Source organism: Salvelinus namaycush, chromosome 15 (assembly GCF_016432855.1).
Source record: "Salvelinus namaycush isolate Seneca chromosome 15, SaNama_1.0, whole genome shotgun sequence".
Taxonomy (NCBI): Eukaryota; Metazoa; Chordata; class Actinopteri; order Salmoniformes; family Salmonidae; genus Salvelinus; species Salvelinus namaycush.
This window is the reverse complement of record NC_052321.1, coordinates 41,806,140-41,831,028: the sequence shown is the minus strand read 5'-3', so window position 1 is coordinate 41,831,028 and position 24,889 is coordinate 41,806,140. Positions and strand designations below refer to the sequence as shown.

General features: G+C 45.8%; 1 protein-coding gene across 1 annotated transcript; it reads left to right on the top strand.

The window, feature by feature from the left end:
• Positions 1–9,535: 9,535 nt before the first annotated feature.
• On the top strand, positions 9,536–24,597 carry LOC120060541 (metastasis-associated protein MTA1-like). Its single transcript, XM_039009933.1, has 14 exons — positions 9,536–9,665; positions 9,862–9,925; positions 11,745–11,862; positions 12,344–12,446; positions 12,866–12,965; positions 13,991–14,179; positions 15,229–15,362; positions 15,797–15,981; positions 16,397–16,548; positions 16,776–16,965; positions 17,244–17,333; positions 17,528–17,683; positions 23,527–23,669; positions 23,899–24,597. The coding sequence occupies exons 1-13, from the start codon at positions 9,550–9,552 to the stop codon at positions 23,628–23,630; spliced, it is 1,701 nt and encodes a 566-aa protein (XP_038865861.1). The 5' UTR covers positions 9,536–9,549; the 3' UTR covers positions 23,631–23,669; positions 23,899–24,597.
• The last annotated feature ends 292 nt before the right edge of the window (positions 24,598–24,889 follow it).

Sequence of the window (24,889 nt, the reverse complement as noted above, 5' to 3'; positions counted from 1 at the left end):
CTACTTGCGACCAGGACTCATAGTGCACTATGTAGGGAACAGGGTGCCGTTTGGGACGCTACCCCAGCCAGACATTTGCAATATGTGAAGTATGCATGTAAGGAATGGCTCTTCACCCCATGGGTGTGGTGGTGGGCTGCTGCTGTATCCTGTCTGAGCTCTGGAGCCGTCAGCCCAAGGACAAAGAGTGAAAAGGGGGAAATCTGAGGGCCTGTTGGCTTTCCCAAACAGTGTGTGTTTGGAAATGGGAGAGGGAATTTTACTCTCTGAGAGTGGCCCTGTGGAACATTGTCCTTGTGTTGTACCGGATGGCTTTCTTTCTCCATTCTGGATTATTGCCTGTGCGGTGTGTGTGCTGTGAGTCACAGATCAAATATTTTCCTTGCCGGGATTCGGTTGGAGCCTTCCCTTAGAGGGCCTGTGACTGCACCCTTACTCCAGGTCTTAGCCCCGCCCCTGTCGGCAGAGCTGCCTCCTGAGTGGTCAGTCCCACTGACATGGCCTTTTGCTCCTCTGGCCCCTCCCTCAGGCCCAAATGACTTAGCCTCTCTTTAATTTCCCTTTCTATTCTGAGAGCTCTAGAACTGTAGGCCGTTAGTTTCAGTAAACAATAGACGTCAATGGTGACGATGAATCCATTCACAAGCACAAACAAATCGAGTGGTTTAGTACAGAAGAACCGCTTCTCAATGTAGGCTAGACTTCAGAACTTTTAGAAGAATGCATCGTTGAATAAAGTAAAAGTCCTTCAGAGCTCAGGATCGGAGGTGTGTCTCCTCTCTTCTTTCCCTCCTCTACTTGTAAGGCCTCTCATTCATCAATAATTGAGAATTGATACGGGCAGGTGAGATGGAGAGGCAATTTGTGGAGAGTATGGATTTGGTGCTGTGCCAGAAAATTGGCTGTGTCTTTTTATGGGTAGAGCGAGTCAGGGCTCAGGGAGTCAGTCAGGGGCTGGTGATAATGGTGCTATTGCACCTGTCCACCACCTGGCTACAGAACCCCAGGCCAAAGCAGGCCTGATGGTTGACCCTCTTCAACTCAGGCTGGGAATTGCCTGGGACGATATTAACACAATACTTAAGTGCCTATACGACATGTATTGTGATTCTATATGCATTGCGATTCAGTACTGCGATTGTATTATTGACTAGGTACAGCCGAGTAGTCAAATATAATATCCAATCCAAAACTAATATTGGGAGTCCCATAGGGCAGAGCACAATTGGCCCAGCATCGTCATTGTTTGGCCCGGGTAGGCCAGGCCGTCATTGTAAATAATAATTTATTCTTAACTGGCTTGCCTAGTTAAATAAAAGTTACACACACACCACTCTGACCAAAAAGTTATTTTGTTGGCATTTACGTATGTCCCCATTATCAGTAAAACATCATCAAAACCTATTTTTTTCACTTACTTGCTGTGCTGTTTCGTTGTTAATTTGTTCAGTCGTTTCATTCTTAACCAGGATTTCTATGGGACGCCGTTTGGGTCTTTGCTTGTCAAAAGAAGATACACGTCAAATAAGCTTGTTGACCAATCAGGACCTGAATATGACTGCACGTCACATAATTTAACGCGTTCATTCATTTTTTTACGTGGCTATTACACATTGATTACACTGAATCGTTGTGACATGAAATACGAGTGATATTGATACGTATGCTATGATGCTGGTAAAGTTGTCGCGCACTTACAGGGCTGGTCATTTAAAAAAAAAAAAGCTAGCTAGCTCATGGATGCAAACAATGTTCTTCCACAAAAACATAGCAAAACGTCATCTGTTTCAGTAGCTATAGTTAGCTAGCTAACTATATAGCTAGGTGTCATCTAAAATAACCCTAATTTTATAAGACAGCTCTTATTTGATTAATGGCGGTCGGACCCATTTGTGAAGCTAGCCACAATAAGCCCAATATTGGACTTTGCGGTGAGCCTTGAAAATAAAAGTGTCATTGACAGTGATGTAAGTGAATACAAATAGTAGATTTATGCCATAATTGAATAGTTCATGCTAAATGAGGATGGAATGTTATATAAAATCAACAAAAGACAAATTGTTAATTTCACAAATCTGTTAATCACACTGGATGTATTATACTTTAGAATTGCATTGGGGGCATACTTATTTCACTGTACAGCCTTACCTATGGATTGTGGATCAATGACATGGGGTATCAGTCTACTCAGTGACACCCAGAGAACATTAGCATCGTAGCTCTTATTGCGGGACTCTGAAACAACTGTGAATTGAGCCACATTTATTGTCAACCTATGTGTATTGCACACTATTCCCGAGGAAAAACAATACTGCGTTGTTTTGGAGTCTGATAACTCTGAGGAGGACGTTGGGGAAAAATATCTTGTGTATTGAGTAGACTGATACCCCATTTCATTGATCACCAATCCTTAGGTAAAGCTATACAGTGCAATATGAATGTCAATACACGCAAAGGGCTGACTGGGGAGGTGATTTCACACAGTCAGTCCCGCGATAAGAGCTACAACGCTAATATTTGCGTAAACTCTTCAGTTGTGTTCTGTCGAGTAGACAGATACCCCATTTCATTGCTTCACATTCCAACTTCCGATTCCAACCTTGTTTAACATTTATCTAGTCTAAATATGGCATGATTCCATCAATTGTAACCTTCTGCATCGCTTTCAAAGAGGTACTTTTATGTTGAAGGCAAACTGCAAATTCCACTATTGTGCCTAATCCTTATTGTGGCTAGCTTCACAACCCAACCCGGTCCGGTCGAGCCTCACTAGCCAGATGGCGCTGGCTGCTTATAACGTTAGCTTTGGGCAACAGAGCTAAGTAGCTGGCTAGCTATTTATTTTCATGAACTGAAGTTCAATTTCAAAAGGTAAACAAGTGGCTACCTAGCTAATACTTACTCACAAGGATTCCTAAATCATTGCGAAGAATAATGAAAGTGACTGCAGTTTCTATTGGTCATTGTTTTCAGGCTGGTTGTATTGGTGCTAGCTAGGTACCAAGCTAAAGCTAGCTAGCTACCCCAGAAGTTGCGGTCTAACAAATAATACTTTATTACCAACGCGGTATTGCGTAAACACTGTTCGTGGCCTGTGTTTGCTTGTTTATTTTACATATCTTTTTTGACACGCGAAGACCCAAATGGCGTTCCATAGTATGTCGTGAAGCTAATAGCAGTGCCGCTATTACTGTGCAACTCCGGTAGGGCAACATCTGAAAAATAGCGCACTTGGTAGTGTGTGCCGGTGCTCGACCAGTCGCGAAAGCCAACATCACCCACGACAGGGAACGGTTAATTGTCAAGGGCAATGAATTCCATTATCTTGGCGTTAATGGGTTTCACCTTAGTTGTCTCGCTGAAATGTTCTTACTCTTTCAAATGACTGCTTGATCCACACAGCAGACATTGTGGGCTAGGTTAGGAATGCTGTGTTGCACTTGTAGCGCAACATTTTACGTCAAGTACCTAAGTTATATAGGTATGCACGTCAGCTTTGACATCGACGTTACGTGCTGACCACACCGCTCACGTCGTGTGCGTTGCAAAATAATAATAAATTTGCGCACGCGCGCATCAGGTTTAGGCATGGTGTTAAACTAAACATCGGGCCGATACTGATGTTGGCATTTTTAGCTAATATTGTCCGATTCTGATATGTTAACCGATTATATATGTATCGTGCATGCAACTACACAGAAGCAAGCTTACATGCTGTAAAAGATCCCTCATCTATGCCCATTGGCCAACTATCTATTGCCTGACCGTACCTGATTTGTCAGATTGGTTTGGCTGTGGGACTATGGACCGTAGTGTCTGTCCATTCTGTGATGTTGTCTATAATAAGAGTCTATATAAGAGTCTGTCTGGTGGGTGCTGAGTGAGTGTTGGCGAGAGTGAGCACATATTGATTCTGGTCCCACTTCCCTTCTCCTGGAAATCCTTTGATTGCTTCTGTCGGTCTCTCTCCGGTCTCGGTTTCCCTCTCTCCGGTCTCGGTTTCCCTCTCTCCGGGTTCAGTCTCCCTCTCTCCTGGGTCTCCCTGACTCCGGTCTCGCGCCTCTAATGAAACTTCAAATGAGCTGGAGCACGCGCCTGCTGGTTTCGCTTTCTACCCCGTCCCCCTTGGTCTCTATCGTCTTCACTCTCCCTTCTCTTTCTCAGTCACCCTCGCTCCTTATATATAGATGTGGATATTAATCACACACAGAGTGCATTTGGAAAGTATTCAGACCCCTTCACCTTTTCCACATTTTGTTACGTTACAGCTAGAGGTCGACCGATTATGATTTTTCAACGCCGATACCGATACCAATTTATTGGAGGACCAAAAAAAGCCGATACCGAATAAAAATAATACTTTTTTCTTTACATAGTTGAATGTGCTGACAACAAAATCACACAAAAATTATCAATGGAAATCAAATTTATCAAACCATGGAGGTCTGGATTTGGAGTCACACTCAAAATTAAAGTGGAAAACCACACTACAGGCTGATCCAACTTTGATGTAATGTCCTTAAAACAAGTCAAAATGAGGCTCAGTAGTGTGTGTGTGGCCTCCACGTGCCTGTATGACCTCCCTACAACGCCTGGGCATGCTCCTGATGAGGACTCCTGGACAGTCTGTGGTGCAACGTGGCGTTGGTGGATGGAGCGAGACATGGTGTCCCAGATGTGCTCAATTGGATTCAGGTCTGGGGAACGAGCGGGCCAGTCCATAGCATCAATGCCTTCCTCTTGCAGGAACTGCTGACACACTCCATCCACATGAGGTCTAGCATTGTCTTGCATTAGGAGGAACCCAGGGCCAACCGCACCAGCATATGGTCTCACAAGGGGTCTGAGGATCTCATCTCGGTACCTAATGGCAGTCAGGCTACCTCTGGCGAGCACATGGAGGGCTGTGCGGCCCCCCAAAGAAATGCCACCCCACACCATGACTGACCCACCGCCAAACCGGTCATGCTGGAGGATGTTGCAGGCAGCAGAACGTTCTCCACGGCGTCTCCAGACTCTGTCACGTCTGTCACATGTGCTCAGTGTGAACCTGCTTTCATCTGTGAAGAGCACAGGTCGCCAGTGGCGAATTTGCCAATCTTGGTGTTCTCTGGCAAATGCCAAACGTCCTGCACGGTGTTGGGCTGTAAGCACAACCCCCACCTGTGGACGTCGGGCCCTCATACCACCCTCATGTAGTCTGTTTCTGACCGTTTGAGCAGACACATGCACATTTGTGGCCTGCTGGAGGTCATTTTGCGGGGCTCTGGCAGTGTTCCTCCTTGCACAAAGGCGGAGGTAACGGTCCTGCTGCTGGGTTGTTGGCCTCCTCCACGTCTCCTGATGTACTGGCCTGTCTCCTGGTAGCGCCTCCATGCTCTGGACACTATGCTGAGAGACACAGCAAAACTTCTTGCCACAGCTCGCATTGATGTGCCATCCTGGATGAGCTGCACTACCTGAGCCACTTGTGTGGGTTGTAGACTCCGTCTCATGCTACCACTAGAGTGAAAGCACCGCCGGCATTCAAAAGTGACCAAAACATCAGCCAGGAAGCATAGGAACTGAGAAGTGGTCTGTGGTCACCACCTGCAGAACCACTCCTTTATTGGGGGTGTCTTGCTAATTGCCTATAATTTCCACCTGTTGTCTATTCCATTTGCACAACAGCATGTGAAATTTATTGTCAATCAGTGTTGCTTCCTAAGTGGACAGTTTGATTTCACAGAAGTGTGATTGACTTGGAGTTACATTGTGTTGCTTAAGTGTTCCCTTTATTTTTTTGAGCAGTGTATATTTTTTAAACCACCTCGAACTTGTATCTGAAACAGACTGTTTAAAAAATGCTTGCTATTTTCTCATAGAGGATGATGTCATCCTCCTGAGGAGGATTAGCTGGCTAATCAGTGGACTACTCGCATGAATATTTTTAATGACCGGTATTCACCCACATCATTCTGTTGTTGAAGTACGCTGACACCATTCCAACACAGTAAAGCTGTATTGTAACATACAGTACCAGTCAAACGTTTGGACACAACCTACTCATGCCAGGGTTTTTATTCATTTTGACTCTTTTCTACATTGTAGAATAATAGTGAAGACATCAAAACTATGAAATAACACATATGGAATCATGTAGTAACCAAAAAAGTGTTAAACAAATCAAAATATATTTTCTATTTTGAGATTCTTCAAAGTAGCCACCCTTTGCCCTGATGGCAATATTAACCAGGTGAAATTGTGTCACTTCTCTTGCGTTCATTGCACGCAGAGTCAGGGTATATGCAACAGTTTGGGCCGCCTGGCTCGTTGCGAACTAATTTGCCATAATTTTACGTAATTATGACATAACATTGACGGTTGTGCAATGTAACAGGAATATTTAGACTCATGGATGCCACCCGTTAGATAAAATACGGAACGGAATAAACGTTTTGTTTTCGAGGTGATAGTTTCCTGATTAGTCAACGGTATATGGTTAAGTTAGAAATAGTCGACGCGTTATAATTCCTGTAATAACTTGCGGCTGAATTTGAAAGGGGTTCCTTCGTTATTTTACCGTTCATGTCTTCCATAGAGAATGTCTTGATCTACTTCAAATAAGGTCTGTGTTTCGTGCAGGCTTAAACCGCCTCGACGTTTTGATACCCGTGTAAATCTCACTAGGATAAGGTAACGTTTGTCAACATATTTTCATAAATCCACTCTACAATTTTTTTTATCTTCGCTTATATTTAGCCAATATTTATACTTATGGATGCCACCCGTTAGATAAAATACGGAACGGTTCCGTATTTCACTGAAAGAATAAACGTTTTGTTTTCTAAATGATAGTTTCCGGATTCGACCACATTAATGACCCAAGGCTCGTATTTCTGTGTGTTATGTTATAATTAAGTCTATGATTTGATAGAGCAGTCTGACTGAGCGATGGTAGGCACCAGCAGGCTCGTAAGCATTCATTCAAACAGCACTTTCGTGCGTTTTGCCAGCAGCTCGTCGCTGTGCTTCAAGCATTGCGCTGTTTGACTTCAAGCCTATCAACTCCTGAGATTAGGCTGGTGTAACTGATGTGAAATGGCTAGATAGTTAGCGGGGTGCGCGCTAATAGCGTTTCAAATGTCACTCGCTCTGAGATTTGGAGTAGTTGTTCCCCTTGCTCTGCATGGGTAACGCTGCTTCGAGGGTGGCTGTTGTCGATGTGTTCCTGGTTCGAGCCCAGGTAGCGGCGAGGAGAGGGATGGAAGCTATACTGTTACACTGGTAATACTAAAGTGCCTATAAGAACATCCAATAGTCAAAGGTATCTGAAATACAAATCGTATAGAGAGAAATAATCCTATAATTCCTATAATAACTACAACCTAAAACTTCTTACCTGGGAATATTGAAGACTCATGTTCCTGGGAATATTGAAGACTAGGCTACCCTGGGGCGGCAGGGTACCTTACCTGGGAATATTGAAGACTAGGCTACCCTGGGGCGGCAGGGTAGCCTAGTGGTTAGAGCGTTGGTCTAGTAACTGAAAGGTTGCAAGTTCAAATCCCCGAGCTGACAAGGTAAAAATCTGTCGTTCTGCCCCTGAACAAGGCAGTTAAGCCACCGTTCCTAGGCCGTCATTGAAAATATGGATGTGTTCTTAACTGACTTGCCTAGTTAAATAAAGGTGTAAAAAAAAAAAAAACGGCCAAATCGGTGTCCAAAAATACATAACTTATAACTTGAAATCGGCCCTAATTAATCGGCCATTCCAATAAATCGGTTGACCTCTAGTTACAGCCTTACTCTAAAATAGATTAAATTATTTTTTTCCCTTATCAATCTACACAATACCCCATAATAACAAAGCAAAAACAGGTTTTTAATTTCTTTTGAAAATGTATAAATAAAAAAACTGATCCTTTTGTATTCTGACCCTTTGCTATGAGACTCGATATTGAGCTCAGGTGCCTCCGGTTTCCATTGATCATCCTTAATGTTTCTACAACTTGATTGGAGTTCACCTGTGGTTGATTGGATATGATTTGGAAAGGCACACACCTGTCTATATCAGGTCCCACAGTTGACAGTGCATGTCAGAGCAAAAACCAAGCAAAGAGAGAGAAGGATTTGTCCATAGATCTCCGAGAGGCACAGATTGGGTTGATGCACAGATCTGGGGAAGGGTACCAAAACATTTGTTACATTGAAGGTCCCCAAGAACACAGTGGTCTCCATCATTCTTGAATGGTAGAAGTTTAGAACCACCCGGAGAACCGCCCAGAGCAATCAGAGGAGAAGGGCCTTGGTCTGACAGAGTTCCTCTGTGGAGATGGGCACTCCAACAATCAGGTCTTTATGGTAGCGTGGCCAGACGGAAGCCACTCTTCAGTAAAAGGCACATGACAGCCCGCTTGGAGTTTGCCAAAAGGCACCTGAAGGACTCTCAGATAATGAGAAACATGATTCTCTGCTCTGATGAAACCAAGATGGATCTCTTTGGCCTGAGTGCTAAGTGTCACATCTGGAGGAAACCTGGCACAATCCCTACGGTGAAGTATGATGGTGGCAGCATCATGCTGTGGGGATGTTTTTCAGCAGCAGGGACTTGGAGAATAGTCCAGATCGAGGGAAAGATGAACAGCGCGAAGTACAGGGAGCTCCTTGATGAAAACCTGTTCCAGAGCGCTCAGAACCTCAGACTGGGGCGAAGGTTCACCTTCCAACAGGACAACGACCCTAAGCACACAGCCAAGACAATGCAGGAGTGGCTTCGGGACAAGTCTGTGAATGTCCTTAAGTTGCCCAGCCAGAGGCCAAACTTGAACCCGATCGAACATTTTAACTTTTTTTGCTTTGTTTTTATGGGGTATTGTGTGTAGACTGGGGTGGGGGACAATTTAATCCGTTTTAAAATATGGCTGTAACGTAACAAAGAGTGAAGGGGTCTGAATACTTTCCGAATACTTTCCGAATGCACTATCTGTCGCTCTCCCGCCTCCCCCCTTGTCTCCCTCCCGCCTTGAGCTCCTTCCCCCACGTCTTTCTCCTCCACCTTCCTCCTCATGGACCACACACACATCCAACGCCTGCTGAAATACCGTCTCTTCTGTGTCTTCTCCCACATGGGGAGAGGGGGTATAAAGAAAGAAGTAGAGGGAGAGGTTAGAGAGAAACATGCTGGGGGAAGAATAGAGGGGCTTATAAAGAAACTCACCAGTCCAGGCAGGGATCAATATTCTCATTTACTAAATGAGCCTGGCACCTGCAGTGCCACAAAGCATTGACATGAACTCCTCTGGATCATTACCCTAGCTCATCTGCCTCATTACCCTAGCTACCTTCATGGTGTGAATACTGTTTTTGTTTGTCTTCACTGTTTTCTTGAAAAACAAATCTCTGTAGCATCTAATCCTTTAGTTGTCTCTGGGTCTCTGGTTCTTCAGTATGTGGTGCCCGCACTTGGCTCAGTCCTTGACAGTTCTGCCCGAAACCCCCCATTGGTGTGTGAGCGAGCGAGCTAACTAACGTGACCTTTGACCCCTATCAGGAGAGCTGGAGGAGGAGATGGAGAACCCGGAGTTGAACCCAGTTGACCTGCCAGAGAAACAGAAACACCAGCTGAGACACAGAGAATTGTTCCTGTCCCGCCAGCTAGAGTCATTACCTGCTACACACATCCGGTAGGACATGTCTTTACCATCTCACCTTATGTTAGCTACCTGCTACAGACCATGAGAGTTGGTTACAAGTATATGTTAACACACAGCCTGGAAAACAGATGGCACTTTCTTTCACCTGTATTATAGGAAGGCATTGGTGTTATACGGCTGTACTGTATTTAAGAGCTACATCTCAATCAGATTGTGTGTGTCTCAGGGGGAAGTGTTGTGTCACTCTGCTCAATGAGACTGAGGCTCTGAAGTCATATCTGGACCGGGAGGTAGGTGGCTGTCTTTACTGTCCTCACAGGCCTCATACACTGTCTTCTCAGAGAGTGAATGGTGTGTGCCATAGCCTCTATGTATGGCTCTGATGTACAGTACCAGTCAAACGTTTGGACACACCTACTCATTCAAGGGTTTTTATTTTCTACATTATAGAATAATAGTGAAGACATCAAACTATGAAATAATGCTTATGGAATCATGTAGTAACCCCCAAAAATGTTATTCAAATCAAAATGGATTTTATATTTGAGATAGCCACCCTTTGCTTTGATGACAGCTTTGCACACTCTTGGCGTTCTCTCAACCAGCTTCACGAGGTAGTCACCTGGAATGTATTTCAATTAACAGGTGTGTGTGTGCCTTGTTAATTTGTGGAATGTTTTTTCTTATTGCGTTTGAGCCAATCAGTTGTCTTGTGACAATCAGTTGTCTTGTGACATGGTTGGGTATACAGAAGATGAAGACCAAGTCCATATTATGGCAAGAACAGTTCAAATGAGCAAAGAGAAAAGACTACCTCATTACTTTGACTGACCTTCATGTCTTAATCTGGAAAATGTCAAGAACTTTGAAAGTTTCTTCAAGTGCAGTCGCATAAAACAAGTGCCATGATGAAACTGGGTCTCATGAGAACCGCCACAGGAAAGTAAGACCCAGAGTTACTTCTGTTGCAGAGGACACGTTCATTTGAGTTACCAGCCTCAGACATTTCAGCTCAAATAAATGCTTCAGAGTTCAAGTAACAGACGCATCTCTAACGGACAATAAGAATAAGAGACTTGCTTCGACCAAGAAACACGAGCAATGGTCATTAGACCGGTGGAAATCTGTCCTTTAATCTGATGAGTCTAAATTTGAGATTTTTGGTTCCAACTGCTGTGTCTTTGTGAGACACAGAGTAGGTGAACGGATGATATCCGCATGTGTGGTTCCCACCGTGAAGCATGGAGGAGGAAGTGTGATGGTGCTTTGCTGGTGACACTGTCATTGATTTTATTTAGAATTCAAGGCACACTTAACCAGCATGGCTACCACATCGTTAGTTCCACTAAGTGCAAACCAGATGGGATATAATTTGTCACCTCCAGGCTGTGTAAGGGCTATTTGACCAAGGAGAGTGATGGAGTGCTGCAACAGATAAACCTGGCCTCCACAATCACCTGACCTCAACCCAATTGAGATGGTTTGGGATGAGTTGGACTGCAGAGTGAAGGAAAAGCAGCCAACAAGTGCTCAGCATATGTGGGAACTCCTTCAAGACTGTTGGGAAAGCATTCCATGTGAAACTGTTTGAGAGAATGCCAAGAGTGCGTAAAGCTGTCAAGGCGAAGGGTGGCTACTTTGAATAATCCAAAATATATTTTGATTTGTTTATCACTTTTTTGGTTACTACGTGTGTTATTTCATAGTTTTGATGTCTTCACTATTATTCTGCAATGTAGAAAATAGTACAAATAAAGAAAAATCCTGGGATGAGCAGGTGTGTCCAAACTTTTGACGGGTACTGTATGACCATGTTGGATGAGTTTGTGTGCCTGTGTCCAACTGACTGTGATGTGTGTGTTAGTTGTGAGTCTTGGTGCTGTATGAATAATTCAGTGTGTTGACCCAGAATGTTCTTCTCACAGTCAGTAATGAGGAGACGAAAGACTGCTCTCTACACACACACGCACGCACACACGCACGCACTCAATCCACAACCCCACTCATTTTCTCCATTCCTATTTCTCTAACTCTTTTCTAATGTCTCTCCTCTCTATCCCTCCCTCTTTCCTCCCCCCACTTCTCTTCCTCCTCCCTCTCTCTCACCAGGATGCGTTCTTCTACTCCCTGGTCTACGACCCCCAACAGAAGACTCTGCTGGCTGATAAAGGGGAGATCAGGGTGGGGAACAAGTACCAGGCAGACATCACAGACTTTCTCAAAGAGGGTACGTACGCCAAAGACACTCGTACACAAAACTGTGGACTGTTAGCATTTTCCATAGGTAAATGTGACACGCTAGCTGGTAGATTAGCCTCCTGGCTAGTGTTCTCTTTGGTAGTGCAAGCAGGGTCCGATCTCATCTCAAGGCTCCAGTGGGAGGGCATGGGCGTCTGTCCCACTGCCTAATAAACCCACTGCAATTGGAACAATTTTGCAACGTTATGACAAGGAGTGTGTTATCAAAGTGAGTTTTACTGAGGAGCCATGTCACACCAATAGTGTTGGAGAGGGTCAAAGGGCAGGATATTCACTGTTTTGTGGGTGTCTATCGAAGGAATCATAACCACAACACCCCAAGACTGTTGGAGAGCCAGAACTAAATTGACTTTGGTTAACCACAGGGCTGTCTAGTCCGATGGAGTGTATCAGACTGGTGACTGTGCTGACTGCTTACTAACTGGTGATTGTGCTAACTGGACCCCCAGGTGAGGAGGATGGCAGGGACCTGGCCAAGCTGGAGGAGAGGGTGTGGGACCCCAGCAGTCCCCTCACAGAGAAACAGATCGACCAGTTCCTGGTTGTGGCTCGGTAAGTGGCTCCGGTCCGGTGGGCTGTGGTGAATGGGTAAGTGGTTCTACTGTAGTGGTAGTGCCTTGGTAAGACTGCTGTGAACAGGATAGCTAATGTCAAATATTTTTCAGTAAGACATTTTTTTTTTACGTGGCTAGGTAAAACGGGGTGCAAGGGTATTGTATCAGTAAGAAGACTGGTCTTCACACAGGTCTATTCTAGTCAGATTTGCACTATTGTCAAAAACATGATATCTGGAGGATTAATACACTCCTGCAGTATAAAACTGTTTGCACTCACTACTGTAAGTCGCTTTGGATAAGAGCATCTGCTAAATGACTTAAATGTAAAAATTATATCCCTGTCTGTCTCTCATCCATCTCTTTCCCTCTGCCACATCATCCCTCTCTGCCGCCTCATCCCTCTCCCTCTCTCAGGTCAGTGGGTACCTTTGCGCGGGCTCTAGACTGCAGTAGTTCTGTCCGGCAGCCCAGTCTCCACATGAGTGCTGCTGCTGCCTCTAGAGACATCACCCTTGTAAGACACATACACACATTGACCACTTCCCTAGGTAGGGTCAGACCAGAGTTGAGTGCTGTTAGCCCAGGGGTATGCTGGGAGCTACAGTAGAAGGTGTGTATGTGAGCTTGTGTGTGTGTGTGTTAGCTTGCCATAGTGTGAGGATCAGTAACAAGCAGGATTCAGCCTGCCCCAGACGCCACACGTTCCGGCCCACTTCTGCACCTCATATATAAAACATGAAACACAGGCCTCCGAGCTACAGCTTTCAGAGTACACACATCCATGAACACATGCGCACAACACACATCCTCTCAGACTCGCCAATAGAGACGCTCACACTAAGTCAAGTGACCAGATAATAGCCCATCCACTTCTGTTTTTGGACTATGCTCTGTTCCTTAAACTTGGTGGCTTTGACAAGTAGAATAATGGAGGCCCTTTGCTTGGTTTCTATGTTAAGAGGGTAGGTTTTGTTTGCTGGGTGTATGTGGAAAAACCAGGGTTGTGTTCATTTTAGGGCACACCGTAAACCAGGGTTGTGTTCATTAGGGCACACCGTAAACACAGTTATCTCTTCATTCAAAGACTCAATCATGGACACACTTACTGACGGTTGTGGCTGCTTTGCGTGATGTATTGTTGTCTCTACCTTCTTGACCTTTGTGCTGTTGTCTGTTGCCCAATAATGTTTGTACCCTGTTTTGTGCTGCTACCATGTTGTGTTGCTGCCATGTTGTTGTCTTAGGTTTCTCTTTATGTTATGTTGTCTCTCTCGTTGTGATGTGTGTGTTGTCCTATATTTATATTGTATTTATTTTAATCCCAGGCCCCCGTCCCCGCACGAGGCCTTTTGGTAGGCCTTCATTGTAAATAAGAATTTGTTCTTAACTGACTTGCCTCGATAAAGGTTAAATACATTTTTAAAAACGCACTGAAGTGTTTCATATTGAACCAGTACAGATGGTACCTCCCAGTGTGTTTCTTCTGTTTTGTGCCTACCGAACACTACCCGCCATTTTGCCCCTCTCTCCTCTCCCCAGTTCCATGCCATGGACAGCCTGGATAAGACGCGTTATGACATGACGCGGGCCATCGCTGCGCTGGTTCCCCAGGGAGGGCCTGTTCTCTGCCGGGACGAGATGGAGGAGTGGAGCGCCTCCGAGGCCAACCTGTTTGAAGAGGCCCTGGAGAAATATGGAAAAGACTTCACAGACATACAACAGGACTTTGTGAGTACAGACCGACGGGTAGCCAGTCAGGCAGGCACGGTTCTGCTGCCTTGGCTTGGACTAACCTCGACAAGGAAGCTCTGATGTACATGCCACCAAAACAAGGGGGAAGAGGAACCATGCTTAGACTGAGAGGAACAGGCTCAGTTCAAGGCTCACAAAATGTATCTCTGGGATGGGCAACTGGTGGCCCGCGGATCAGTTTCCCCATGGCAAAATGAGTATTACATGAAATGAGTTAGAAAATAGTAAAATCTTTGCCCCCATGGCAAAATCTGTAGCATTGCAGGAAATTAACTGTGAAACGTAAATGTTTTCTCTCCGCTTTCAAGAGGGTGGCCGCTAAAATGTTTTGCTCGCAAGGTGGGTGGGGGCCAACAATTTTTTACTTAGTGCCCCCAAAAGGCTATCCATACCTGGCTCTGACTGCATGTGTGGGTATGGATGTGGGTACACAGACCCGCAAGCCACTGCAGCCCCTCATGATGAGCTATGATTTTTTTGTTGTGGCCCCCACCCCCATCAAAGTTGCCCATCCTTTTTGTAACTAATAGTGAGACACTCAACTCAGACTGGCAGGCATCCTATTGAGAGCAGAGAAGAGAATCCAGCATGTCTGCTGTAGCCATAGAGATAGATACTGTATGTCTATATCTCTGTCAGCCAGGTGCTGCTGTTGCCCTGAGGGGGAAGAATAAATGAATGAGGTTTATGCAGTCTTTACGCTGTGCCTCACTCTGCCACCTGGTGGTGGGTTACAGTCAGTGCACTACCCAGCCCACAGCCACAGGCTGCTGTTAGGGGTGGGGCTTGCTCTCTGGCAGCCTGACAATTCAGTTGCCTCTTTCAAACTTTTTTTAAAGAGCACAGTGTTCATTTTCCCCCTCGAAGATCAAAGTATTTGCTTACAAAGATGTAGGAAATGCACTAATGTAGTGCCCTAAAGCATGATGGCGAGGACCGTTGTCTGTGAGGTGGAAACGGCTCTAAAGCATGACGATGGCATATCTGTGATGTTGAAACCGCTTGTCTCTCGTCCTCCCCGGCAGCTCCCCTGGAAGTCCCTGACCAGTATCATAGAGTACTACTACATGTGGAAGACCACAGACAGATACGTACAGCAGAAACGGTTAAAAGCAGCCGAGGCAGAGAGCAAGTTGAAGCAAGTCTACATCCCCAACTAGTGAGTATCTATCTGGCTGGCTACTGGGGACTGGGATACTATGATTCTTGTCAGACTCCTACAGCAGGTCCCAATTTGCACCCTGCCGCTAAGTCTTTGGTCTTTGCAGATCGGAATGCTCTGTATAAGTGTAATTGGTAATGGTGGAGCGTCTGCAAACATTGGCGGGATGGTGCCGAAGGGTTAAGGGGATATTTGGGACTGGCTGCAGATGACGGTTCCCACTAGATGGTCAAGCTGCAAAGTTTTTTGGTCTTAACTTAAGGTTCGGGTTAGGTGTAAGGTTATCAGTTAGGTTTAAAATCTGATTTTAAGAAGAGAAATTGTAGAAATAGGCGGGGTTTGTGACTTTGCAACTTGCCCAGATAGTGACGACCGCAGATTATACAGTGCGTTGCATCTCTGTCTCTGATCCTCTGCCCACTTCCTCATAGCAACAAGCCCAACCCCAACCAGCTGAGTGTTAACAGTGTAAAGCCTGGAGGTGTGGGATGCCTGGTGAACGGCTCCGGGGCTGGAGCCGCAGTCGGAGCCGGGGGTTTGCCTGGAGCCCTGGGGGTGATATCAGTTCCCCCAGGACAGACCCCAGGTCTGGGCCGCGCCTGTGAAAGCTGCTACAGTGAGTAACGCCACAACTGTCCTGTTTCCTGGATGATGAAATATAGACCACGATGTTAGAAAAGAGACCAGGAAGTTAACCTGGGAGTCAAGAGTACTCCTAGTACAGATATACAGTACCTCCTGAAGAACCTTGAGATTCACTCTCACCCTAGTATGATCTCTTCTCCATACTTTGGGAGCAAGGCTCCAAGCCAAGCCTCCAAGCCAAGCCTACATCTCTATTGCTGTTCTTTAACAATGAAGGAGTGGGAGATTTTAAGACGGAGAGCGAGGCAAAGCTCAGCTCACGCTGCAGTAGAATCTATTCAGAGCTATTTTAGTAGTGTTAATAAAGTCTTAAATGATTTAGACTCACTGAGTTTGTGTGGGTGTCTCTCGACGTGTGTGTGTGTCCTCTTTCTCTGTGCATGTAGCCACCAGCTCGTACCAGTGGTACTCGTGGGGTCCCCCCAACATGCAGTGTCGTCTGTGTGCCTCCTGCTGGACCTACTGGAAGAAGTATGGAGGACTGAAGATGCCAACCAGACTGGAAGGAGAGCGACCTGGACCCAACCGCAACAACATGGTAAACAACTCAAACTGAGATATCATGTAGAAAGATAATCCAATACAATATCATGTATTGGATTAAAACATATTCAAGGATAATGCGAAACTGACCAGGAAAAACGTCCCGGCCCTTCTGTATAACAACTTACAACTTTTTGTCTTGGACTCCACTCTTGTCTCTGATTGTTGTCCGTTCTCTAACAATTTCTCATATCCTCGCTTTCTCTCTTCCCCCACCGCCAGTCTCCTCACAGTGTTCCCATGCGTCACGGTGGGAGCCCCAAGTTTGCTGTGAAGACGAAACAGGCCTTCTACCTACAGACCACCCAGGTGACACGCGCTGCCCGACGGGTTTGTCAGGACATCATCAGACCACGCTTCCTCGCCCGACACCCTTACCTCCCTCTCAATACAGTCCAAATCAAACAAGAGTGTGAGTACTGTACCCCTCAACCCCTACCACCTCCTCACCACCCAAATCAAGGCGTAGTGAGAGTACGATACGATGTAGACCTGGGTCCTGTTCATTAAGGCACCAAACGGACGAAAACTGAGTAAAACAGGGAGGGACTACCTGAAATTGTCCAATAAGAAACGTTTGTTTTATTTTCCTGTTGCAAAATGTTTTGAAAGGTCTCAGTGGCTGTCTTATGTAACGGTCTGCTGAAATGTGGTGCATGCATACTATACTGACTTTGTGGTGTATTTCAGGTGCGCTGCGGTTGCCAGACGAGCCCAAAAAGCCCTTGCCGCTGAAGCCAGTTGAGAGGAAGCCTCTGGAGTCTGTTGTCCGATATCTAGGTGAGGATCTGTTACGCCCATCTGTAGTCTTTCATTTTCAGTCTGCTAAATGGCATACTGTATTATATATTGTCTGTTTTAGCCAGTGTTGATTTTGCGATTTTTAAACTCATATCTTTCTGTTTTCTCTTCCTTTCTCTCCCTCCTGTCTCTTCTCCTCTGTGTCTTCTGTCCTCCTCTCTCCGGGTCCCCAGAGGCCCACCCGTGCCCTCCCAAACATGACCCCCCGCGTGGCCAGACGGTCACCACGGGTAGCCTGACACCCATCAAGTCCACACCCAACATTCTCAACAACGGCTCGCCCACCATCCTGGGCAAACGCACCTACGAGCAGCACAACGGCATTGATGGTGAGAGACCGAGGTGCGGGAGAGGAGTAGAAAGGGGTTGGAGCCGTTGGGATGTTGATGGAAGACCGTTGTGGTCATTGCTGCACTCCATTGGGGTTTGAGTCTGCACCCCAACGTCTTGTGTCATTGCGGCCATCTTTCTTTTTCATATTTTTTTGCGGCCTCCCTTTCTCCACCCCTCCCCCTCATCTCCCTTTGTCTCAATGTACTACTGTAACTGGTTAAACATGCCCCTCTTTTTTTTGCTCACCAACTTTCCACCTTTCACTTTCTCTCTCTCTCTCCTTACCCCCCCTCTCTTTCTCCCTTGACAGTTTATTATTTTTGCACCATCTGTCTCTGTCGCTTTCTCCTTTACCCCCTCTTTTTCTCTTGCACCGTTCTCTATTTTTTTTTTTTGTTCTGCTCTCTCCATTTCTCTCTCGCTCTTTGTCTCTGTACATCCATCTCAGTAGGTTGTAGTGAAGGCTGGTTTCTTTCTCTGTGGTGTATATCGCTCTAGGCTACGGCGGGGGTTGTCATGGTAACGGAGCGGTAGCCAGGACCTATCTGGGACCGGAGTGAGACCAAAGGGGTGGTGTGGTTCGCTGGGACCTCGCCCCCTAATAACCCTTCTCTCCTGGACCACAGCAGGGCTAGTCCACACTCACTAGGGACTATGTCCATGTTCAGAAAGGAGGAGCACCTGTCAATGTGTGTGTTGCATAGAGATAGAAGGAGAAACGTGGAGAGTAACGGCGGGAGGGAGGGAGCTAGGCCTATAGGCTACCTACAATGAGTGGTTCTACTGTGTCTTCTAAGGCAGGGTTTCCCAAACTCAGTCCTGCCCCTCCCTGGGTGCACGTTTTGGTTTTTGCCCCAGCACTACACAGCTGATTCAAATGATCAAAGCTTGATGCTGAGTTGGTTATTTGAATCAGCTGTGTAGTGCTAGGGCATTAAACCAAAACGTGCACCCAGGGAGGGCCCCAGGGCCGTGTTTGGGAAACCCTGCTCTTAGGGTGACTGCAGTGCAGGCTAGCTGGTATCTACAGACATCTTCTCTGGGTTTGGACGGGAGACAAGACTCCTAGAATACAGTTGAAGTCGGAAATTTACATACACTTAGGTTGGAGTCATTAACTCGTTTTTCAACCACTCCACACATTTCTTGTTATCAAACTATAGTATTGGCAAGTCGGTTAGGACATCTATTTTGTGCATGACACAAGTAATTTTTACAACAATTGTTTACAGACAGATTATTTCAGTTATAATTCACTGTATCACAATTCCAGTGGGTCAGAAGTTTACATACACTAAGTTGACTGTGCCTTTAAACAGCTTGGAAAAATACAGAAAATTATGTCATGGCTTTAGAAGCTTCTGATAGGCTAATTGACATAATTTGAGTCAATTGGAGGTGTACCTGTGGATGCATTTCAAGGCCTACCTTCAAACTCAGTGCCTCTTTGCTTGACATCATGGGAAAAATCAAAAGAAATCAGTCAAGACCTCAGAAAAAAATTGTGGACCTCCACAAGTCTGGTTCATCCTTGGGAGCAATTTCCAAACGCCTGAAGGTACCATGTTCATCTGTACAAACAATAGTACGCAAGTATAAACACCATGGGACCACGCAGCCTTCATACCGCTCAGGAAGGAGACGCGTTCTGTCTCCTAGAGATGAACGGACTTTGGTGTCAAAAGTGCAATTCAATCCCAGAACAACAGCAAAGGACCTTGTGAAGATACTGGAGGAAACGGGTACAAAAGTATCAATATCCACAGTAAAACGAGTCCTATATCGACATAACCTGTAAGACCGCTCAGCAAGGAAGAAGCCACTGCTCCAAAACCGCCATAAAAAAGCCAGACTACGGTTTGCAACTGCACATGGGGACAAAGATTGTACTTTTTGGAGAAATGTCCTCTGGTCTGATGAAACAGAAATAGAACTGTTTGGCCAGAATGACCATCGTTATGTTTGGAGGAAAAAGGGGGATGCTTGCAAGCCGAAAAACACCATCCCAACCGTGAAGCACGGGGGTGGCAGCATCATGTTGTGGGGGTGCTTTGCTGCAGGAGGGACTGGTGCACTTCACAAAATAGATGGCATCATGAGGCAGGAATATTGTGGCTATATTGAAGCAACATCTCAATCTGGTCGCAAATGGGTCTTCCAAATGGACAGTGACCCCAAGCATACTTCCAAAGTTGTGGCAAAATGGCTTAAGGACAACAAAGTCCAGGTGTTGGAGTGGCCATCACAAAGCCATGACCTCAATCCTATAGAATATTTGTGGGCAGAACTGAAAAAGTGTGTGCAAGCAAGTAGGACTACAAACCTGACTCAGTTACACCAGCTCTGTCCGGAGGAATGGGCCAAAATTCACCCAACTTATTGTGGGAAGCTTGTGGAAGGCTACCTGACACCTTTGACCTAAGTTAAACAATTTAAAGGCAATGCTACCAAATACTAATTGAGTGTATATAAACTTCTGACCCACTGGGAATGTGGTGAAAGAAATAAAAGCTGAAATAAATCATTCTCTCTACTATTATTCTGACATTTCACATTCTTAAAATAAAGTGGTGATCCTAACTGACCTAAGACAGGGAATTTTTGGCTATGGTGCAAGTAAACGTCTGACTTCAACTGTAGTATGTGCTATCTGTGCCTGACTAGTCTGAACGCCACTTCATGTCTCTCACTTTCATTTAGGAAAAATAATTGATCTGTCCTCTGTGGTTACGCACACGTCACGGACTGCACTACTACATTATTAACATGAATATGCTACAGCAAGTTTCCATCAATCTCATTGATGTGCTGTATGAACGGATCAGTTTGATCATAGCCCAGTTTACACAATTGTCTATCTAATAAGACACCCTTCTGTCTGGAGTGGGGGTCAGGGTTTGGGACAGGAAGTGTGTCACTGGGTTGAGTTGATCTCCTGCTGCAGGGCAGATGAAGATGCATTACTACAGAAGACCAACAGGGGGTGGGAGAGGTCAGCGCATGAACATGCAGTACTACAGAAGACCAACAGGGGGCGGGAGAGGTCAGCGCATGAACATGCAGTACTACGGAAGACCAACAGGGGGTGGGAGAGGTCAGCGCATGAACATGCAGTACTACAGAAGACCAACAGGGGACAGCAGAGGTCAGCGCATGAACATGCAGTACTACAGAAGACCAACAGGGGGCGGGAGAGGTCAGCGCATGAACATGCAGTACTACGGAAGACCAACAGGGGGCGGGAGAGGTCAGCGCATGAACATGCAGTACTACGGAAGACCAACAGGGGGTGGGAGAGGTCAGCGCATGAACATGCAGTACTACAGAAGACCAACAGGGGACAGCAGAGGTCAGGCATGAACATGCAGTACTACAGAAGACCAACAGGGGGCGGGAGAGGTCAGCGCATGAACATGCAGTACTACAGAAGACCAACAGGGGACAGCAGAGGTCAGGCATGAACATGCAGTACTACAGAAGACCAACAGGGGGTGGGAGAGGTCAGCGCATGAACATGCAGTACTACAGAAGACCAACAGGGGACAGCAGAGGTCAGGCATGAACATGCAGTACTACAGAAGACCAACAGGGGACAGCAGAGGTCAGGCATGAACATGCAGTACTACAGAAGACCAACAGGGGGCGGGAGAGGTCAGCGCATGAACATGCAGTACTACGGAAGACCAACAGGGGGTGGGAGAGGTCAGCGCATGAACATGCAGTACTACAGAAGACCAACAGGGGACAGCAGAGGTCAGCGCATGAACATGCAGTACTACGGAAGACCAAACAGGGGGTGGGAGAGGTCAGCGCATGAACATGCAGTACTACGGAAGACCAACAGGGGACAGCAGAGGTCAGGCATGAACATGCAGTACTACGGAAGACCAACAGGGGGTGGGAGAGGTCAGCGCATGAACATGCAGTACTACAGAAGACCAACAGGGGACAGCAGAGGTCAGCGCATGAACATGCAGTACTACGGAAGACCAACAGGGGGTGGGAGAGGTCAGCGCATGAACATGCAGTACTACGGAAGACCAAACAGGGGGTGGGAGAGGTCAGCGCATGAACATGCAGTACTACGGAAGACCAAACAGGGGGTGGGAGAGGTCAGCGCATGAACATGCAGTACTACGGAAGACCAAACAGGGGGTGGGAGAGGTCAGCGCATGAACATGCAGTACTACGGAAGACCAAACAGGGGGTGGGAGAGGTCAGCGCATGAACATGCAGTACTACGGAAGACCAAACAGGGGGTGGGAGAGGTCAGCGCATGAACATGCAGTACTACAGAAGACCAACAGGGGGTGGGAGAGGTCAGCGCATGAACATGCAGTACTACGGAAGACCAAACAGGGGGTGGGAGAGGTCAGCGCATGAACATGCAGTACTACAGAACACCAACAGAGGGTGGGAGAGGTCAGCGCATGAACATGCAGTACTACGGAAGACCAACAGGGGGTGGGAGAAATCAGCGCATGAACATGCAGTACTACATAAGACCAACAGGGGACAGCAGAGGTCAGTGCATGAACATGCATTACTACGGAAGACCAAACAGGGGGTGGGAGAGGTCAGCGCATGAACATGCATTACTACAGAAGACCAACAGGGGGCAGGAGAAATCAGGCATGAACATGCAGTACTACATAAGACCAACAGGGGGCAGGAGAAGTCAGGCATGAACATGCATTACTACAGAAGACCAACAGGGGGCAGGAGAAGTCAGGCATGAACATGCATTACTACAGAAGACCAACAGGGGGCAGGAGAAGTCAGGCATGAACATGCATTACTACAGAAGACCAACAGGGGGCAGGAGAAGTCAGGCATGAACATGCATTACTACAGAAGACCAACAGGGGGCAGGAGAAGTCAGGCATGAACATGCATTACTACAGAAGACCAACAGGGGGCAGGAGAAGTCAGGCATGAACATGCATTACTACAGAAGACCAACTGGGGACAGCAGAGGTAACCTTTTAATTTTGCTGCTCCATCAGCATCAGTCGCTCAGTGCTGAAGGCAGCGCAAAGGCTTTACAATACACTAGAATCTTGATGGTGTGTCTGCTAGCCATGGGCACGGGTATTTCGAATATTTCAGTATCCGAGCAGACGTTAGTATTCCATTACTTGCAAGAGTATCCATTTTTACGGGAAAAAAATGTATAGGCCTATTTTAACAAAACAGGCTGTCTAAAATGAAATGATGTACATTGCTACATAGCCTACAAGGATAGACCATTACATTAGACATTTTAATAAAGCAGTTTTAGGACAGTTGTTATGAGTGTGCCCCATTTTAACATAAAGATGTTCCGATAGCCTTCACACTTGTAGCGTGTTATTGTCTGTCAATCAAAGCGTACAGTACAGTCAGAGGCTCCGTGTGTAGCAAGTGAAGTGGGAGATTTCTAATCAATGCAAAATGGAATTTAAAATGATGGGATTCAGTTGGCTAAATGAGGGAGTAGGCTACAATTACAATGGTCAACCAACCGGTATATGATGTTTTAATATGGAGTTGTTGTAGACAAGGACGGGGAGCGCAGCAAGATAGCCTCGTTACGTTAGCTAGCTAGCTAGCTTCTTTACATCGATTAGATGCAGTCGAGACCGACACTACCAGATGAGATGATGAGAGAACCTTTCGCAGCAACACGCTTGTCTAACTAGCGCAAGTTTGGCTACTCTGTCTCTGTGTGATCCAAAAAAGTTTTGTCTATCTGGGGGGGGGGGGGGGGGGGATCATGATATTATTTAAATAGTGCAATAATTTCGCATGCACACCCTAGTGTCTGTGACTGTATTAATATCCATCTCTCCTCCGCTAGGTATGAAGCCCAAAGCCCCTCAGTGGGATATCATGGCCAAGAGGACAGCTGAGCCAGGCCGGACCACCTCTGCCCCTATGCAGCAGGTACATGAACTGGACTGACTGACCACAGCAGGAACCTCACTACAACCTTTACACAAGGTAGGACACCTCTCGTTCAAGGATTCATTTGTCGGCTGATTGATTTGATGTATTTGTTATTTCAGTGACTTTCATCTTTCAAGATGTCCTGTCGATATGGGCTCATAAGATACTAGATATTCCAAAAGTAATGCATTTACAGTGTTAAATAGTACTTTATTGTATTCTGCAGTAGAATCATATAGTGGAGTATAAGAGATGTCTAAACCCACTTGTTTTCTTACCCCAGGTAAATGGAATGTATTTTTCCACATCCAGAGATGCAGTTGGGGGGATTTGAGTGGAGGAGGGCTGACAGCCGCAGCACCGTCATTGATTGTCCATCATCTCACCCAATCAGCACGAGCCTGCAAAACTGTCAAAGACCAATGGACCAATTTGTCTTTGGGAATGGAAGGAATGGCTCTAAGGCTTTGGCCTATCAGAAGACTTCCTGACTCTACAGGACTGTGTTTATTACCTAACCTTGTTATTACTGTCATTATTGTAATTATAATTTTTTTTGTTTTTTACCAACTATAACCCGACAGCTTATCAGTTTAATTGTTCATTAAAAAAACGATAACTTAAAGTTGCATGACAACTTCTTGGCGTTGTTGCGTGGAAAACCCCTGTGGAAAAGGGTGAAAGAACGACTGTGTATTGTAATATAAGCCATTTTGCATTTTTATTTTTTACATGTTTATTAAATACACAAGGAGACAAAGATTAATTTCAATGACATAAGAATAACTCCTTGGTTGTTAATTGTTTCATTTATTCTTTTGAAAGCTTCTAGAGTTTTCTGAATCTGTTTTGTGAGCAGGCCCGACCCTATTTGGCCCGAGAGGTTTAACTTATTGAGAAAGACTGAAACATGCTGTTGTTTTCTAACTTTTTCACAAGTGATGCATCTATGCTTCAATGATGTAATTAAAAAGATGATTGATTTTTTTTTTCTTTCTCTCCTCGTGTGGGATTACTGTTCTGGTTGTGGAACTCCTAGGTGTGTGTCCCAAATGGCACCCTACATTTTACATAGTGCAGTCCTTTTGACCATAGGGCTCAGGGTTCTGGTCAAAAGTAATGCACAATATAAATCGATTATAGTAGAAGATCACGGTATTATTTTTGACAATATTATATGGATTAACGATTCTATAAGATATGTTTTTGCTAGGGTAGTTGGCTAGCGCTAGTCGGCTGTACCTGTGCCAAAACTCCAGTATTTTTTCTTCTAT

Excerpts from the sequence above, each read along its gene's own strand:
- LOC120060541 (XM_039009933.1), top strand. The coding sequence starts at position 9,550 with ATGGAGAACCCGGAGTTGAACCCAGTTGACCTGCCAGAGAAACAGAAA. Across the intron at positions 9,666-9,861 it reads TTACCTGCTACACACATCCG|GGGGAAGTGTTGTGTCACTC; the intron begins GTAGGACATGTC and ends TGTGTGTCTCAG. Across the intron at positions 14,180-15,228 it reads CAGACATACAACAGGACTTT|CTCCCCTGGAAGTCCCTGAC; the intron begins GTGAGTACAGAC and ends CCTCCCCGGCAG.